The sequence below is a fragment of the Herpailurus yagouaroundi genome, unplaced genomic scaffold (genome assembly GCF_014898765.1).
Source record: "Herpailurus yagouaroundi ecotype Mexico unplaced genomic scaffold, PumYag 140, whole genome shotgun sequence".
Classification (NCBI taxonomy): domain Eukaryota; kingdom Metazoa; phylum Chordata; class Mammalia; order Carnivora; family Felidae; genus Herpailurus; species Herpailurus yagouaroundi.
This window is the reverse complement of record NW_024412395.1, coordinates 58,707,601-58,727,823: the sequence shown is the minus strand read 5'-3', so window position 1 is coordinate 58,727,823 and position 20,223 is coordinate 58,707,601. Positions and strand designations below refer to the sequence as shown.

Sequence of the window (20,223 nt, the reverse complement as noted above, 5' to 3'; positions counted from 1 at the left end):
AAATCCACAAAAAACCAACATTTAAGTTCAAAAGTTCCAAAAACACGTATTATTTGATATTGCTTTTAAGGTATTACACTAGTGAGATGTCAAAACACTCTTTATAAAGGCTATTATAAATTAATTTATAACTCAAGACATTAATCCCTCAACTTAAAAAATCTTTAGAACTATTTCAATTTTAAAAAGTTACATAAGCATATAGTTAAAAGTCTAATTCTTAACATCTAAGACATTCACAAACAAAAAAAGCCACTATTTAATTTTCTATATTGAAATCTGATTTTATTTTATAGAAGGGCAAAAACATTCTCCCAGTAAACATCAAAAACATTTGTTTTAAGTTTACAAAATTCAGGTTTAAAAAATATATTGTGAAATTAACCTGTGCTGTGGTTTTATCAGCCAAGCTTTTTTAAGTCACAAGGCTTTTAACTGATAGCTTCCAAATCCTTAGAAAGAAAACTCTATACGTATTCCTCTGGCTATAATATTTAGCCGGTATGTTTTTAAAATTCAGAGTAAAAAGGGCTTACCTCAAGAATCAGTAAGTTCTCTGTCGTTTGTTAGATTCTTCCCTTGGGGAATCTGCCAACATAACTTTAAGTCTGACTCCATTAAGGATCTTTCCATGTAAAGTAGTAATGGCATCATTGGCGCTTATTCTATCTGCATACTTGGCATACCCCACGTTTTTTCCTGACACAAGGTAAACTTCGATCAGGTTACCAAAACGACTGAAACAAAGTAAAAAAATCAACTGAAATTGGTAAAAATACAACTGCGTAGGTCCCAAAATTGGGGTCCATTCTGGACTCCTTTTCCATTCCTCTCCCCACACCCAATCTGCAAGCCAATCCTCCTTCTCAAGCACGTCCTCTATTAGTCAAGTTCGCCTCATTCTCACTCAGTTCCCCATCCTCATTCAGCCAGTCATGATCTTTTCCTTGGAATACTCAAACACGTTCCTCCCTTGTTTCCCTGCACCCTGGGCTTGTCCCTCTTCAATCTATTCTCTACCCTGTCTTCCCAGTGATCTCTCTAAAATACAGATACGATCATTTCCTCCCCAAAATTCCCTTCCAGGGTAGGGACAAACTCCCTAATGTGGCTTGTGGGCCTTTCTTGACATGGGCCTTGTTTTCTCCTGCTTCACCCTCCCACACAGTCTCTCAAATTCCATATTCTAATGATCTCCTTTCACATTCTCTCTGTAGGAAGAACCATCCGAACGCCCTCCTTTCTTCTATTGCTAAGTTATTATTGTCTATCAGGTCTCTGTTATACCTTGCTTCTTTAAGAAGTCTTCTCAGAGTCTTAAAAGTAGACGCTCCTCTCATGTATTTCATAGCCTGCACATTCCTTTTCACAACACTAACCTCACTAGGCTGTAACAATACCAACTTCAGTAGGCTGTAATATCCTACCTACTTGTCTGTGTCCTATATGAGATTAGCTCTCACAGGACAAGGACCATAATGTCTTACATAATACATTTTGTTTACACAATGTCTCTTGCACACAGCATGGTGACCACCTGGCACAAAGGAGATGCTCAAGAAATAAACTACATGAATCAGTTAAATGAACTACTGATATTTTATGCAGCTGTTCAATGAGTTTCCTGGTGTTTTTTTTTTTTTTAATTCACTAACACTGTTGTAAGGCAAACAGGAAAAAGACCAAAAAGAAAAAAGTTAAGATTCAAGGAGTTCTATTAAAAAAACAAAAATTAACAAGTGCTTTCCCTTTTTCTATATTTATTATATACTCTTCCTTACAATCAGGTAATTGTTTACTCAATATAATTCTTAAGGTTCCAAGAGAGTGTGGACAAAATAGAAGATGCTTAGTAAACTGTTCAGGTGAAATACTACTACAAAGGGAAAGATATGTAACAAGAATTTTAGAAGACAGGTCTATTTTTTACCAAGAAACAAATGATTTGTCCATTTTATGCGTGAAACTTTTCAAAACAATACTGTATGTTTTATGTCTTTAAAAGAAAATCGGAAATTCTGTGTGGAGACTTAGGATATGTAAACAGTAGAGAAGGAAATCATCATATATTTTAAAAGGTCATATAAATAAGGAATTTTTCTAAACTGCAAAACAAATCATTTATACCTGATTAAGTATTGGATATAGAAGTTTCAAGATTGTGAGAGGACTTAAATTACTAGTTTAAATAAATTATATTATAAAACGTAACTTTGTGGAATTGAAATCTTACCAGAAAATATCCTCTAATACATCTAAAGGTAAAGGATGAGGATTAAACACGATAAAAAGTCTTTCTTTCACAGGAGTTTCAGGAGGGGCTTTTTTTTTGCATGATGGAAGTACAACATCTGTCTGGATTTGAGGCAACTGTGATCCAGAATTTCCTCCAAATTGCTGTTGAAGAGTTAGGTACAAAAACAAGAAAAAAGAAAAACTGCACTTTAAGGATTTTAAAGCCAAGAGCTAAAAAGATATATATATCCCAGCTCCTATGTGATCTTTTACTACAGCTCTGAAAATTTTCTTTCCTAGGTAACAAACAGAGGCCACATTTATTACATACCCTATTGATGTACTACAGAGGTTAAATTTTTACCTACTTACCAGAAATTGCTGCTGATTTGGGTTATTCCACACCATTGATGCAAGCTGTGCTGCTACCATCTGCGTTGCCATTTTTCTAAGGAGACTAAAGATAAGAACTGATAATTTACAGAAAACTAGAGATATTTAGTCTCTTACCCGTAACTTGTTTTGTGTGACTTCCTCACCCAAGAGGTCAACTGCTTTCTATTTTTATTCTTCAAGTCATATTATGTACGCCCTGCTTTAGACTCTCCTGAGATGGTACTTACTCTGTTGCATTACTCCCATCATCAATGAAGGAAACACCTATCCGGTTCCCAGGAGGGTACTGAAATCCATGTAACTTGTATTTTGCATAAATAGCTGATGCTACATTAAAATACTGAACCACTCCATGACCTAAAACAAAGTAGAGAACAGGAATTAAAAATAAAAACAAAGAGAATACCTAAAGCCTGTGTTGCCATAAAAATGAAACAATAGAGAAATACCCTAGTATCACACAACCAGTGAATACAGAATCAAATGGGTCAGAAAACGTTCATATATATATATATATATATATATATACACACACACACACACACACACACATATATATACACATATATATATGCAACAGCTGTGTTCCTACAAAGTCTAAACCAGATTTTGTTAACAATATAAACATGATATTTTAAGGGGTGGGGGTGGATAATTTTATACTGGAGTCCTTACATGGAGAGCCCAGGAGCTTATAACACAACCAAAAAAGTTTCCATAATATATTTACAATACAACCCACTTAGGGGGAAACACTGCTATAATTTAAGGGTCCTGTCTAAACCCAAGCATCCCAACATTTTAATGAAATTAAAACTCAGAAAGCAAATGAATATATAAAACCAATTCAGATAGAACTTTATATGATGATTCCTCTATCAATAAAAAAGTGTTCCAATGACACATGTATTTATTTACCAGACACATTCAACCAGAGAAACAATATAGAAGGTGAAGGAACAAATACATTTCAACATAACAGATAAAAGGGAAAGAAATACAGAACAAACAAAATTACATATAACAACAAATGTGCCAGAAAACACAAAATGTGTGCACACAAAATAGAATAAAGAAGAGGTTGAAGATGGTCCGAAGTAGGTTCAGATGCAGTCCTGCTAACAGACCAGGGCTGGGAAGAGTAATAGTGAGCATGTGTGAAGAGTGGCACTACTCTGCTCCAGGCCCGTTAGCCTATATGACCTAACACCTTCCCACTTATGCTCACACCCATGGCACCCTAAAAGCACTACATCAAGTGTATCTATACGCAAGGAACAGATGCCAAGTATGACTTCTCTATACTCCCCTTACCTCAAATTCTTTAAAAGAAACTGACAAGCCCCTTAGACTTACTGAGTGCCTATTATGTGCCAGGACTTGCATTAGGTATTTTACATATAGTATTTCTAATTCTTATCTAACCCTGGTACTGATAGTATTAATAATCCCCTTTTACATATAAAGAAAGAAAGGCCCAGACAGGATAAGCAATTTGCCAAGGTCTCAGAGCTACGTGCCAGCACTGGGATTTCATTTGCACCTGAGTCAGATGCGAAATGGAATGCCAACCATTTTCCATTGTGCCACAATGACTCCATTTCTTAAAAGCCTTAAAAAACAAAAAACAAAAAAAACAAAACAAAAAAAACTTAAAAAATTACAAAGATGGTTAACATGAGATATTAGGTTTAACCGATTAAGTAACAAGTTCAAATGCCTGATAGTAGAGCCTTGCTTCAATTAAGACTGGGAAGATGTAGAGACAGAAAGAGAGCAATTAGATACTTGAAATGAAGGGAAGGAGTTTTTTTGAGGTATAAGCTTAAGAAAAAGATTTAGGGATGAGAAGGAAACTTTAAGGGTTTTATAACTTTGTCTAGCATTAATCAGCAGTACAGAGACTCCATTTTGGCTGCACAAATGGAAACAGAGAATGCTCTATTTTATGAGCGTTAAAATATATATATTTTTTAATTTTTTTAATGTTTATTTATTTTTGAGACAGAGAGAGACAGAGCATGAACAGGGGAGGATCAGAGAGAGGGAGACACAGAATCTGAAACAGGCTCCAGGCTCTGAACTGTCAGCACAGGGCCCGACGCGGGGTTCAAACTCACGGACCGCGAGATCATGACCTGAGCCGAAGTCGGCTGCTTAACTGACTGAGCCACCCAGGCGCCCCTAAAATATTTTTTAAAAATAAATGACTTTGTTTAAAGGAGCTATAATCCCAGGGGGTTATTTATTAAGGTATCGCTGTATTTGAAAATTTAAAGTGGAAAAAAGAAAACAAAATTGCCACACACAGAGTAACTGACATCAAAAGTGCCACTGGAGAAAAGACATTTTATCAAAACACAGTATATTTAAAAATAATAGTCATTATTTTACCATAATTAGAATAAGGATCTCGTTGAACTTCACAGTATTCCAATCCTGGTACTATATCAAAAATACTGAAAAGCTGCTCTTCAGTGAAAGGAACTCTTGATACAACTGACAGGCGTTTGGAGATAGCTTCTTGGCCTCTGTTGTCATTCTTGTCAAAACTTGAAAATTCAGATTGTTGTTCTCCAACAACATAAAAAAAAGTATATCTTTAAATTTCTATACGGTTGAGAATTCACTTAACATTTATGTACTAGAAAGTAAGATGCACTGTCATTGCATTAGAACTTGTCCATTGCATTGGACAAGGAACCGTGTTTTGTCATATGCTCCTGGTCATTAGCACTATCAGAAGGGACCAATGGTGAGGAAACAGAGAATTCTTCCCACTCCCCTGCCTTCAACACAGAAAGTTAAGTAGAAATGTGTAGTCTAACTTCACAGGAATAGGTTTAGTATGCAAAACTACAAAATATGGCAAGTGTTTCATCTAAAAGAAAGTTATGCCAAATAACATTTACAGGTCTTACTTTCATCAATTATTTCCCCCTTCATCTGGCTTCTACTTTTGTCATTCCTCTCCTTTCTCTAGCCCTAGTTTGAAAGCAGCAGTATCTTAGGGATAAAAATCTTAGGACTCATACTGAGGGGACAGAAGTAGATGTCTTTTATACTTTCTGGTTGGCTACACAGAGGCAGAAGCTCACTCAAAAAAGTGGCGTGACATAGTTTAATATCTAGATACATAACTAACCACAGAAAACTACAATTGGAAATATGTTAAATGAGTGTTACATATTAAGGACATGAGAAGTCATGACAAACTTCTCAAAAAAACCCTACTACATTAATTTTTATTCACTAAGTCAGATTTACAGACTAGTGATAAAAGAATATTTTATAAAATCCAAATCAGATTGCATATACTGCTTATACTATTAAAATAAACAATAGCTTACTCACCGAATGGAAACATATTTACTCTAGGTTCATGTCCCAATGTCTCCTGCCTCATGTTATTATAATAGTCTTGTTCTGAGGATTCAGATGCTTTATTTTTAGGTTCAGCCAAGATTGCCCTAAAACCTGAAAAAAGAATCTATGATTTTCAAACTTCACAGCAAATTTAACATACCTGCAAAGATACATTATTGCCAGTGCTTGACTTAGCTTTATAACTATAATTTCATAAAACAAAATCTATACAAAGGCCACCTGCACCAGACCTACTTCTTTGCTTTTTGGAAGATGGCAAAAAATAAATAGAGCGAGAACCCCAAATTATGGGTCAATGTAGACATGCAAAATCAGCAATTCTTTTTCATCCTTTCCAATCTCCCCCTACTACCAAGTAAAATCATCATTCATTCTCCCTGGGTCAACATTAAAATCCTAGAGGGCTTTTCACATTCAACATGTCAGCAAGATTCTTCCTTTAAAATGTATTTAGGAAATGTTATCTTTTATTCTAATTTCCCTGACTTTGTTTCTAAGTTAGATTCCCTTCAATTAATTACAACAACTCTTTAACTGGTCTGCCTATGGAGCAAAGGTTTTAAGTATGGGTTCAAGGATGAGCTTCAAAAGGTGGGAAGGTTCCATGAGCCCTCTGAAACTTTAAACAAAATGCTTATATATGTGCACATGGGCATATTTCAAAGGAGAAGGTTTGTAGCTTCAACCATATTATTCAGTGGCTCTAAAAAGGATAAAACCAGCCACTTTGAATTCTTTCTCTGGAAATCCATCCTTGATACTGTACTTAGATCAACTGTCCAGAAACAGTTATTTTTCTCCTTTTAAAACAATCTACAACGGAATCCTAACATGGACTAAGCTTGAACTCTTCGTGATCTCCCATGTTTGGTGCCAATGTACTTAACATTGTCTCCTAATTTCTCAACAATATTATGTTTTATTCAGATTGCTGCCTTCACAGCATTAAGCAAAGACATGTTTATTTCTATCTCTGGGCCTCTGCAAACACTGATCTCACCTTCTGTCCTAATTTATACCAAATGTAAATCTCACCTCTAGATGTGTTCTTGTGCTCTCAGTGCACTTGTTTTTCACCACTGATGGACCATAGCACACATTTTTGAACATTTCCTCATCTGGCAAATTTTTACTGAGTCTATTATAAATAGCAGTATCTTTGATAGAAATCTCAATAAATCTTTACTGAGGGCCTATAACTGTACTAGGTAGAAGGAGTAACAGAGACAGAAACATAAAACATACTCCCTACTTTCAAAGAGCCTTTTAAAAAATTCTAATATTCTTTAACAATTTTTTACTAGTAGATCTTGGCTACCCAATATAGTTAAACTCCTTAAAAGCTATATATTCCCTCTGTACCTCTTTACTTAACATATTGCCAAGTATACCATAGGTACTCAATTAGTGCTGGCTGATTGAGAAATTTAGAAGGATCTGAGAGAAAATTTTGGTATATATCTTAGGCTTACCTAAGAATTCTAGTGATTAGCAATAATTCTTCAGTACATATAGATCTTCATAATATCCTAAAACCTAGAGTATTCATCATTTCTAAAGGTCAATATAACTAGAAGTATGACAACAAAGAATATCTTCCTTGGCTTCTTTAAAATTCTTATTCTTCATTATGTACACCAACAGCAAAAGATCCAATTAATGTCACTCTAGCTTGAAATTAACCTAATGTACATTTATTTACCTATATGAGCATATATAACACTAAACCCCATCCTTAACCTGTATGTTTATTGGTAAATTTAATTCTATTTAGGGTTTAGGTTAAATATGAACAAATTTTACAGAAAACTTGAGTTTTTTCAATATAAAGAAAAAAAATTTTTTTGAGCCTGAAAGGGTAAGTCAATTTAATACTTAAAAATTTTTAATATTAAAATAAACCCCCAAACCTTAGAAGTAATAACCAAAATATGGTAACACTATTTTCACTTATTAAGTTAATGTAGTTGCCCATATTTTTCTTCAAGATGGCGCCTCAACAAAAGCTTAATCACAGCCCTCAAATACTTTTCATCCCAGGTATATATATATTTAAACTCCCATTGCTAAGATTAAATTAGCAGGTATGGTTATTAGCAAAAACCAGTATTAGATTCCATTATTTAGAATAATTAAAAGTTTTAAGAAAGTCTTCAACATGTTAAATGAACACATCCTTACTTCGATCACAGTTTTCTATTGCTTGGGCAGCTTGTGATGGTTTTAAGTATCGAACATAGCCCAAACCTTTACTTTCTCCAGTTACTTTATTCTTAATAATGCTGCAGTATTCAATATCTCCATACACCTATGAGAGTTAAAAGAAACGATCTTAGAGGAGTCAAAATCAGTAACTGTGAACAGATTATTTCACAACTTAAAATTTGTTTATTTTCACCCTTTATTTGCAAAACTAGAAATAAGAATTAGAATATATAGCCATTTTTAATAATCGAATCAAAATGTCACAAACTAATGAGGCACTAGAAAAAAACCATAATAATGATATAAGCAAATAACATAATCAAAATCATGATGATTTTCATTTTCTGAGCATTTGCTTTACATATATTTCCTTACTGTTAAAACAATCCTTCAAGGGGTGTGTGTGTGTGTGTGTGTGTGTATAAAATATAAGTTATTTCACAGACAAGGAAACTGGGTCTTAGAGAGGAAATCAAATAACTTGTCTAAGTCATGGAGGGAGAGTAAGAATGTGTACATGGTTTGGAAAGCTCCAAAGTCTTAGTGGTGATTACAAGCTGGAATCGAACCTTCCATATTCGAACCTGGCTCAGTCCCTTATTAACTGGGCAGTTTATTTATCCTCTCTGAGCCTGTCTCCTTATCTGTTAAATGGGGCTAATAGCTATACCTACTTCATAGGGTTATTTTAAGAGTTAAATGAACTAATACACCTAAAGTGCTTATATAGAGTTTGGGACACACTAAACATTAGTTATAGTTATAGTCGTCTGCCTTCTAACAGAACATAACTGTGTATTCTTTTGAAGAGAAGCCTCACAAAATATATAACTAAAACACACAGGTTTACTCAGTCAATTCTCCACATGAAAAATATGGGTAAAAGTTTATTTTTAATGTTGGGAGAAATATGGGATATAAATTCTTAGGGCTTATTTTGTTTTAATAGTTATTGAGAGAGAAAGAAAGTACATGAGCAGGGGAGGGGCAGAGACAATTTCAATCCTAAACAGGCTCTGCACTGTCAGCAGAGAGCCCCAGGCAGGGTTTGAATACCACCAACCATGAGATCATGACCTGAGGCTAAATCAAGAGCAGGATGCTTAAGCAACTGAGCCACTCAGTTGCCCCGTTAGTGTTTATTATTTATTTCATAAAATTCTCATGCACCCAATTAGCAACTTAATTATTGTACATTTGGATAAAAATGGCATATTTGTTTGCTCAGAAAAAGATAAGAATTTATAAATATATAAGGTAACAACTTTTTTCTTACTTTTGGAGGAAGTATGGACTATGTATTTTTGGTATTTGTTATTTTTGAGGTATTTTATTCAATTCTCAATTGAATTTTCAGAGAGAGAAAGTCTGAAAATTACTTTTGACTATTTTCTTTATTATTTGTTGCCCACCTAATTCATAGTATTGGGAAAATTAGTAGATAATGGATAAAAAGTTACAACTCATAACAATTTGAGAATTGCTTTTTAGTAATTTTTAGTGAAAGTATATCATTGCATATAAAAGTCATTGGCTATAAAGAGATTTAAAATGATCTTCAAATTTCACTATCAGTCATTACCATAGCTCTCGCTATATATATAGTTCAGAGCTGTAGATTTTTTCTTTAAATATAAGTCCTTAACTTTAGAACAAAAATTCTGTAAAGGATGAGCCTTTCTGTGAATAAGTACAAGATCAACATGCCATAGGCTTTGTTTATAAATAGATAATATAGTTCACACACTTAGGCTTGCTTCATTTACCTCTACATGAAAGCAACAGAGTGGTGAGAGGGTGCTTTGAAATTGTAAAGACCAAGAGCAGGTTCTGGATTCAGACAGCCTGGGTTTAAATCTTGGTCCACCACCTACTATGTATGTGACCTAATTTAAAATTCTGGGCTTTAGACTTCATTTTCCTGAATCTGGCAGAAAATATCATCATTATGTTTCTTATATGGCAGAAAACATCATCATTAATATGTTTTTCATCATTTTCATGTTTTTTAAAAAGTTAGTTTATTCTAGGTTTACTATTTTAAAACTAGATTGAAATAGATGACTTAGAAACAATTATTTAATTCACCACCACCACCAACCTAATGATCTAACTCGAACAACACTTAAGATTTAGTAACCATACAACCGATTTAGGATTGTAAATTATCATAGATGCTAGCTGATTAAAAAACATAAGTACCTTAAATTTTTCCCGCAAATCTTCTTCTGTGTAGGACTTTGGTATCATGACAAATATTCTTGTAAGTTCTTCATCTTCAACATCTCGGTGACTTCCAGATGATCTGGACTGAGCAATGAAAACCTAAGCAACAAATATAATCCAAAAATAATGTGAAAAATCAGTTAACTGTTTTCCTATTCCTTAAGTACATTTACTTCATTATTAGTATGAGATGCATGTTAGGTTAAACACAATGTAATAGGGTCTTATCAAAAAGTTTTTTTAAAGCAATTTTTACTACAATGACTTTTTATATGAGATAATAACAATCTCTGCACTGTTTTTCCAAATCTATATCTATATCTATATAGATATATAGATATTTTTTTTAATGTTTATTTTTGAGAGAGACAGAGACAGAGTGTGAGCAGGGGAGGGGCAGAGAGAGAGGGAGACACAGAATCCAAAGCAGGCTCCAGGCTCTGAGCTGTCAGCACAGAGCCTGATGCAGGGCTTGAACCCACAAACCGCGAGATCATGACCTGAGCCGAAGTCAGACGCTTAACCACTGGGCCACCCAGGCGCCCCCCCCAAATACATTTTTACTTTTGCATTTTTGTTTACCAAGGGCAAGCCAGTGCACTGAAAAAGAATAAGTACTCTGCAGCTGCTGGGTACAGCGTTCAATAGATGTCAGTTTCATGGCTGATTAACGGTGTTATTAAAATATTCCTTAACTTTGCAAATTTTGCTAGTCGTTCTATCAGATACTAAGAAAGGAGTTTAAATACCTGATTGTGAATTTATCTTTCTCCTTCAGGTTCTACCAATCATGCTTCATGTATTTTGAAGCTGTATTATTGGCTGCATAAACATTTGGGATTGTTATGTACTTTTTGATTGATATTTTTATTCCTATGAAATTACCCTATCTGTTAATACTCCTTGTGTTGATGACCATTTTGTACAACATCACACCAGCTTTTCTTATCCTTTTACTTTCAACTGCTTTGTATCCCTTGTACATAGTATTTAGTTTTTTTTTTTTACAAATCCTGATAATCTCTGCCTTTTAATTGGCATGTCTAGTCTACTAATATTTAATGTAATACTGACACAGTTGGGTTTAAGTCTAGGATGTCATATTTTTAATTGTTTTCTTTCTAATATGTACCTTTAAGAAAAGGTAACACAACCATAATTACTGGATTGTCTCAGTGACCACCCAAATGATTTATGTAAGAAAATGCATAGCACTACCTGAGGCTCCATTTTCTACTGTTAGCATTTTCTACTATTTAGTTTTACTGAAAACATCATCTGTGACATTGGACTACTTAGATTATCATTACTTGGATTATGACATTAGATTATTACTTTATAATATAAATTGTTTTGGTTTTATATTGTTCTAGAGGAATCTTAAAATCTCTAACTAGGATTGTAGATTTTTTTATAGAGCCAGAAGGATAAGAACTTTAATGGCTAGGTTTGTTTTTTATAATTTGAAGACATGTAATAAAATTAATATAAATCACCACAAGCCCTTAAGGCTTCTTTTTTCTTCTACTTTAAAGGGGGAGTTGTATACCATTTGAGTATGAGAAAACCTGAACTTATGGATTTCTAGAGTAGGAGGCAGCAACCAAAAGGATAGAAAACCTATAAAGCCAGGGGATTTTAGAAGTACTAAAACATAAAGTCATTATGTTCGCTTGGAAAACAGCTGTCATAGAGGTGTAGGGCCTTGTTTACAAGATATAGCTGGAGACATATTCCTATGTCTCCTAACAGAGTCCACTGTTACTCCTTCAATAAACTTACACTACCTGCCAAACAGTGTATGAGGTATTAGTAATAGAATATTGAGTAATACAGAAATGACCCACTAGAAAGTCTATGTATCGGTAATGGATGATCAATAGAAAAGTAAAATAGGAAACATTTAAGAATATGGGAAGACACTGGGGGGCAAAAAGAATCTCAAGTAAGATTTGAGGTTGTAGGTGTCATCAAATCACAAATTTCTAAATTTTAGAAGACCGGAGTGTTTCAAATTTCCAATAAGGCAAGCAGTGTCTGAGCAGAACACATGTATAATAATTAGCCACCTAATGGATGATTTCTCCTGAGATTTATGTTCAGACTACAGGCTCTAAAGAGGCATTCTTGAAAAGCTAGAAAACAAGACTTTTCTACATTTTAGGTTTACCCCTTTCCTCCAGGTAATGTAGCTGGTCACAAAATAATTCTTACCTAGTCAATCTTTTCTGGCTCTAGGCCTATAATTTTCTTATTTGTCTCATAGATACTACGGAACTTTGCGAAAGCAAACTACATGAGAAAAGTTGAAGCTGTGTTAATTTAACTGGAAATACTAAAAACAATAACCACAGTAACAACAAACAAACAAAAAACTACATTCTAGTGGAAGACAGACAGAGCTGAACCTGCTGAAGAATGAACTTGGTCTAGCTAGGCCCTGTAGTCTAACAATCCTCTGTCTGAAACTGAGTGGACCAAAATGTGAAAAACAGAACTTCAACTTTATTTTGGGGAATAACTTTTCTGTGATTAAAAAGGAGGGTCCCAGTATTGGGGCTTTTACTTCTCTTGTAGGAATTTAATCAAGGAAAGGGGATTCTATAGGTTTCAGATCTGGAGTATTTTTTTGGGTTACCAACAGATCTCTGTGGTTATATTCAGAAAGTATAAAAACCTTCTCTGTTAATTTAATTGGAAGGAGATAAAAATTAAATCAATCTAGGGAATCAACAAACCACAGCTTACTCTTTTTCAATAGCCCATGATCTAGGAATTGTTTTTACATTTTTAAAGGGCTGTTAAAAAGAAAGAAAATATGTGACAGAGACAGTATGTGGTTCACAAACCCTAAAATATTTACTATTTGTCCTTTTACAGAAAAAGTTTTCTTTTTCTGTATATGCCGTGGCCTTACAATTCATCTTATTGATGATCTGTTCTGCTCCATTTCAGAAGGTTGGGGATGGAAGTAAAGGGCATGTCTATGGTCTACTGTGTTGTTGGTATATTCCTATGTTCCTTCTCTTTTGTGGATGGAGGCATAGGGAAGACCTCCAGAGACTGAACTCTCTCTCCGTCTTTCATTTATAAAAGTCAGTATTAGTAGTATTCTTATCAGTTCTCTGTTGTAAGTGGAAAAAACAAGAAGGAAAAAGTTGAGGGAAAAGAATTTTGTGGAAGGCTCCAACAGAGTTACATATACAGCAACTATTTCTACACGACGGGCGGGGGTACAGTTTAAGCAACTGTCAGGTCCTCAGGACTGGGTCCTGAACACAGTCCACAGCCAGTAAGGAAGGACATTTTGGCTACTAATGACCACCAAGATCTATGCGCGGGGTCTACCATGTGACGAGCACTGTGCTAAAAGCATAGGTTAAAACGAATAACCGTCAAAATCACCCTTCCTGCCACGTGTCAGTTTTGTTACTTTTACACAAGTCTGGAAACTCAATATAAAGACCTCCAGGGTGAACTATGAGTACGCAAAGAAACAATAATAGCACAACTACACTACCATCACAATGATTTGGCTCTTCTTAAGGCAGTTTATTTTGGGTTGCTTTCAAAGAAAAGTGGCAGTAACAAAACGTTTGCCAATTATAGTTTCGCAAAGAGGGCTTAATTAAAATGATTTTAAAAATCACAACGGTGTGACAAATCTACAACAGCAGCAGTCTGAGTCACCTCCACTCAAATATTATATACATGCATACTTTCGTGTGGCACTGGGAAAGCGCCCAACACCAGAGAGGCCACACTTAACGTATGTTTATCAAGTTGCTAAGCTCCGTACCACCCTGAGGAAAAGCAAACTAATCTATTTTCATACATGGTAAACGGGGTTATGAGAGAGGAGGGCCAGAGGTGGGTCGTGGAAGCCAGAGCTCTGGACTAGACATGGCGGGAGTAGGGGAGAGGCTCAGTCACTATAGCTCCGCGGCCCAAGTTGGGGCCGATATTCTTGCCGCACCTCGGGGCTGCCTCGCGGGCCGGGCGGCCCGAGAAACCCTGCGCGGAACACCATCCGCCCCTCCTCCCGCCCCTCCTCCCGCCCCCGGAATGCCAGGCGCCGCCCACTCCGCTCCAGGGAGCGGATGTACTACCTCGACCCCACCTGACACAGCTTCGGGTGCAGGAAGGCCCATCCCCTCCCGCTCCCGCGGGCATCCCAACCCGGGCACCTGCACCTTGATGGGCTTGGTGTCGTTGGGGCTGAGGCACTGGCCGTGCATCTCCTCCATGGCCCTGCAGGCCTGCGAGCTACGGGCAAACTTGACGAAGGCGATGCCCTTGGACTCCTTGGTGTGCTTGTCCCGCACCACCCAGATGTCCTGGATCTCGCCGAAGGGCGAGAAGCGCTCCCTCAGCACCGACTCGGGCGTGTACTTGCTGATCACCAGGAAGATGCGGCTGTTGGGGGGCTCGTCCAGGCTATCCACGCCCGGGCGGAACCCTCCGCCGCTCGCACAGCTGCCTGCTTCGTCCATGGTGTTCCAGCCCGGCGCGGGAGGCAGGCCCAGGTCCCCTTCAGTTCTTGTCTTCTCAGGCGCGCTAGCCACCACCGTGGTCGCACACCCAGCCGTTGCGCGTCCAGGGCTCCGCTTCCGGAAGACGCAAGGGTCTCGCGCCGGGCGCTGTGCGGCTGCGCAGAGTGCCAGCTTCCGGGGAACGGCCTCCAGCGCCCCCTAGCGGCTCGGGGTGGGGTAGGCCGACCCAGTCAGTCTAGCAGTCCGCTGAAACAAACGCCGGGTGTGCAATCCTCATTCTCTGTGGCCAGAACAGGCCCGTCTGGCGCACAGCCTTCCCAACCCTAGAGCCCAAGCATTCTTCCTCTAAAACTTGCCATCTTAGTCATAAACTCAATAGAGGACCACTCTAGGATAAAGTTAAAAACCATATAGTCTCAGAGCTAAAAAGAACCTTTGAGATCATCCAATTCCAGCCTCATTTGTTGAGAAAATTGAGATGAGGAAATTGAGGCCCTTGGAATGCCAGAGACTATATAGAGATACAAATAACAGAGCCCAAACCAGAATCTATCTGCTGATCTGCTCGACTCCCACAAACCTTGGGGATTTGAGGGCTGAAAAGGTGGACTGTTCAACTGTAGCACTAGGAAAAGTCTTAATGGCAAACAAAGTGGGAATGCATACTGACTTCTAAGACTTCTTGTTGAAGGGACTTGACAAGAGGTCATCGGAAAGCTAGAAGAAATTCGGAAACAAGATCAGGATTTCGTAGTGGAGTTGGAATGAAGTAAAAAGAATGAACCAGAGGTGGTCCAGGAGCAGACCTCTTTGAATGTTCAAGAATGCAAAATGCTTTTGCCACTGAATTGTGAATATGAGTTACTTCATATTTCCAACTTCAGTTCCTCAATTGCAAGTAGAAATAATATTACCTACTACATGGGGTTGTTGTTAACCTTAATTAATTTATCCATTTATTTAAACACCGAATGTTTTTTGACTGTCTACTATGTGTTGGGCACTGTGCTATACTCAAGTGATATAATATTAAACAAAATGATCACTCTTCTTCCTTTATGAAGTTTACAGATTGGTCTTGTATAGTTAGGATTTTATAGTTAGGGATAAAATGAGATAATAAAGTTTTTTGTTCCTTTTGACTAGCGTTTCCACTTCCCCACTCTTGATATTGTATACTTGTATGATAGCAATTAAGAGTCAGGGATTGTGGGTTCTTACTCTAGCTTTAGCACAAGATTATGACAATTTCTCCTTGTGTTACATCTTGTATCTTTAAAATGGGGACTTTGTTTACCCAGGAGCTTAGTAAGCAAAGGAAGTCTCTTGTTTTAACTTTCCACGTCTCTTTATCTTACCCAGACCAATCAAAGTGAATGAAAACAATGTAGTAATGTTAATAATAGATGAATCTGCAGATTCTAGCAACGCTATTTGCACACCAGTGCCATCTAGTGGAAAATGTATAATTTTTTTGAACTGCATTGACTGGGCAATTTTTATTCTTTGTAATACAAATAACAGAGTAATTTGTAATACAAATTACTGATTGATATCCTGAAAATTTGAAGCTGATAATTAGAGTAGTTCATTTTTTTCTTAAAGAAGAGATAAAAGATTGCATAAAACAAAACCAGGAACAGAAATATTGGGAAATGCTAAGAAAGCAAAATTTCTTTATCACTCAATCAAATGAAATACCACATATGTAAGCAAAATAAGAAATTTACTTTCTTTATTTTTTTAAATTTAAGTTTGATTTTTTTTTAGTAATCTCTGCACCCAGCATGGGGCTCAAACCGATGACCCCTAAATCAAGGGTCACATGCACTTCTGAACAAGCCAGCCAGGTGTCCTGAAATTTAGTTTCTTTATGTCTTATCATTTTAAGCAGCCTCCTTGAGATATAATTCATACATCATACAATTCACCCATTTAAAATTTTCAATTAAATGGTTTTTAGTATGTTCACAGCATTGTGCAACCATCACCACAATCAACCGTAGATGTTTTTTATCACTCAACAATAACAGTTTTGCCATATTTCAAGTCATATAAAATCATATTTGAACATGAGTCACATGTAGCTAAAACAACTAAAATTCTGAGGTTTGAAAGAATGATATTAATGGGTATAATATTAGAGAAAAGATGTGCTGTGCATTTGCAGATTAAATTTTTCAAGTCTTTAGGGGCACCTGGGTGACTCAGTTGGTTAAGCATTTGACTTTGGCTCAGGTCATGATCTCATGGTTTGTGGGTTCTAACCTGGTATTGGGCTCTGTGCTGACAGTACGGAGCCTGGAGCCTGCTTCAGATTCTGTGTCTCCCTGTCTTTCTGCCCCTCCCTGGCTCACACTCAGTCTCTCTCTCTCAAAAAATAAACATTAAAAAAATTTTAAATTTTCAAGGCTTTAAAACATGTAACCTTTAATGCACAATTATTAGAATGATAAACATTTATGTTTATCTCACATGAAATCCAGTTTTCCCCTAAGTTTTCCTTCCAAAATTCTTATAAATTTCTTTTTTTAAAAAACAAGAGATGATATTGTAATTTACTTTTGAAATGCAAGGAGAAAATAGTAAATTCTTGTCGTTGTTTTCCAAAATTTCTAAAACTGTGATATAATTACAATATTTACTGATTATCAATATTAGTCTTCATACATTATATAAGTAAAAATGTTTTGCCTTATTTGAAATTTTTAAATAGGTTTTATCACTGATATTTATTGGTGATAAAGGTCCAGAGTCTCCATTTTTCCCAGCTGTAAGGCTACTGGCTACTGATAGTGTATTCATGCACCTAGCCTGTATGTGGTAGGTACTTGAGAAATGGTATACTCTTTCTTTTTCTTGAGTTTGTGTGTCTTTGTTTGAGTTTGAGAATAATATGTAACACCTGATATTCCCTCCTCCCCTGCTGTAGACCTGGTCCTTTTCATTCAACTTGATGACCTACATCTTTTAAATATGTTGATTGTAGGGGCGCCTGGGTGGCGCAGTCGGTTAAGCGTCCGACTTCAGCCAGGTCACGATCTCGCGGTCCGTGAGTTCGAGCCCCGCATCAGGCTCTGAGCTGATGGCTCGGAGCCTGGAGCCTGTTTCCGATTCTGTGTCTCCCTCTCTCTCTGCCCCTCCCCCGTTCATGCTCTGTCTCTCTCTGTCCCAAAAATAAATAAACGTTGAAAAAAAATTAAAAAAAAAATAAATATGTTGATTGTAGAACAGACTCATAGGTACCACTTAGAATAGTTTCATTCAACCATCTGGTAATTGCAACTATTTAAATTAAAATAAAAATCCATTGAGTTAATTAAATTAACTATAATTAAAATAATAAAAAGTCAGTTACTCAGTTGCATTAGCCATACTTGAAGTGCTCAAAGCTGCTTGTGGCTAGTGGACGGTGCCCACACAGAACACTTTAATCATGGCAGAAAGGTGTATTGTACAGAGTTCTGAAGAATAAGACTGTGGGTAAACCTCCCACTTATCTAATACACAGAATTTTCACTATTACAAGTATTTTTATTGTTGAACAATTTAAAAATTATTTTAATATTCCTATTTCTCTGTCTCCTTACCACTCATGTCTCACAGACGTAATTACATAACCACAGGTAAGCTACTTTCCCTTCTCACATTTTCGTAAATACAATTTTCACTTTCACACCTTTCTGCCTTCAATACCCTCATCATCTTGTAGCTTTTTCAGTCCTTCCTTCCATATTTCCCTTCCTGGCCCCTTAATTTCTCATTCTCTCTGTTTCTATTCATACTTTGTTCCGCATTTTTGGCAATTAGCAAAGAACTTGCAACCTTGCTGTCAGTTCTTACATTATTGTATTTTTTAAAATGTAGCTCATTTATTTAACTTAAAATATTTTTTTAATGTTTATTTATTTTTGAGAAAGAGAAAGAGTGCAAGCAGAGAGGGACAGACAGAGAGGGAGACACAGTATCCCAGGCAGGCTCCAGGCTCTGAACTGTAACCACAGAGCCCAATGTGGGGCTCATATCCACCAACTGGCAGATTGTGACCTGAATGGAAGTTGGAGGCTTAACCGACTGAGCCATCCAGGTGCCCCTATAATGATTTAACTTTTTTTTTTTTTAATTTTTTTTTCAACGTTTATTTATCTTTGGGACAGAGAGAGACAGAGCCTGAACAGGGGAGGGGCAGAGAGAGAGAGGGAGACACAGAATCAGAAACAGGCTCCAGGCTCTGAGCCATCAGTCCAGAGCCCGACGCGGGGCTGGAACCCACAGACCGTGAGATCGTGACCTGGCTGAAGTCGGACGCTCAACCGACTGCGCCACCCAGGCGCCCCTGATTTCACTTTTAATGTATTTAAATCTTATCCCAGTTGAATTGTAACTCAGAAAATTGGAGCTGCAGTTCAGTTTTTGTCCAAGGTGCTTGGCACAGTGCTTTGCCCATAGTAAGCACTTGTTTTATTCTTTTGTTGACGCGATAGGATTCCTGCAATCAAATGCTAATGGACCATTCATAAAACATTGAGTTCCTATTTCAAACAAGAACTGGGACACATTGTCAATATACATAGATAATTTAGCTCTTCGATTAGGCAAAAGTTAAACAAAAAAATGGGCTTGGCATATCTGTGCTTAAGGAACGTTCACTCTTGTCCCACTTTGATTCAGCCAGTAACGGCACAGCACGTACCAGTGTTTAAACTCCTGCGAGAGTTGCCACCTTGCGGGATATGGGAGCCAATCAGCAGTGCGGATGGAGCCTGGCCTGCCATTGGTTGGCGCCCACCGGAAGCACATGCCCGCTAGCCTTCTAGCTCAGGTGTTTGAGGCATTACTGTGGGACGGTCAACCTTAAACGTGCGGGCCGGGTTCTGGCCCAGCAGCGGCCTGAATGACTGCCAAGCGTTCGCCAGGGAGGTAGTAGGCGGAGCCGCTGACCCTGTGGTAGGTATGAGACTGGCTGAGAAGGAGTGGGCACCGCAGTCTTGTGATCCGAGCGCTCACTGGTTACGGGCCGATGCAGTTTGGGCTAGGGTTCACCCAAAGAGGAATATCCAACCGTGCTGCTAGTAAGAGGCTCCCCTTAGCCCTAGCCTGGTGGCGTCTAGGTCCCTTAAGTGCAGCGTAAGACTGTTTCTAGTGAGGGGCCTCTCTGCAGCTTCTGTGATTTCTGTGTGGAACAGATTCTGACCCGAGCCTCCCACCCACGTTTGGCAGAAGTCAGCCTCAAAATGGGCGTGGTGGCATGGAAGAGCCCAGATTGGCAGTTTGGAAAGCT

General features: G+C 37.4%; 1 protein-coding gene across 10 annotated transcripts in view; it reads right to left on the bottom strand.

Annotated features, from left to right (window-relative positions):
• Positions 1-15,078, bottom strand: part of RBM45 (RNA binding motif protein 45) — a 39,893-nt gene extending 24,815 nt beyond the window's left edge. For 8 of the 10 annotated variants that reach the window (XR_005790397.1, XR_005790396.1, XR_005790398.1 and 5 more), the window contains exons 1-9: positions 14,637-15,078; positions 10,426-10,548; positions 8,200-8,326; positions 5,986-6,108; positions 5,026-5,205; positions 2,859-2,988; positions 2,608-2,692; positions 2,234-2,397; positions 537-737 (exon numbers count right to left, since the gene is read on the bottom strand). Coding sequence is in view for 7 of the 10 variants with exons in the window: in XM_040475489.1 (XP_040331423.1) it covers positions 545-737; positions 2,234-2,397; positions 2,608-2,692; positions 2,859-2,988; positions 5,026-5,205; positions 5,986-6,108; positions 8,200-8,326; positions 10,426-10,548; positions 14,637-14,942 (1,431 nt within the window). In the remaining 3 variants the exon portion in view is untranslated. The remainder of the gene's footprint in view (positions 1-536; positions 738-2,233; positions 2,398-2,607; positions 2,693-2,858; positions 2,989-5,025; positions 5,206-5,985; positions 6,109-8,199; positions 8,327-10,425; positions 10,549-14,636) is intronic. The other 2 variants (XM_040475483.1, XM_040475490.1) reach the window with 2 other exon arrangements.
• Positions 15,079-20,223: the final 5,145 nt, after the last annotated feature.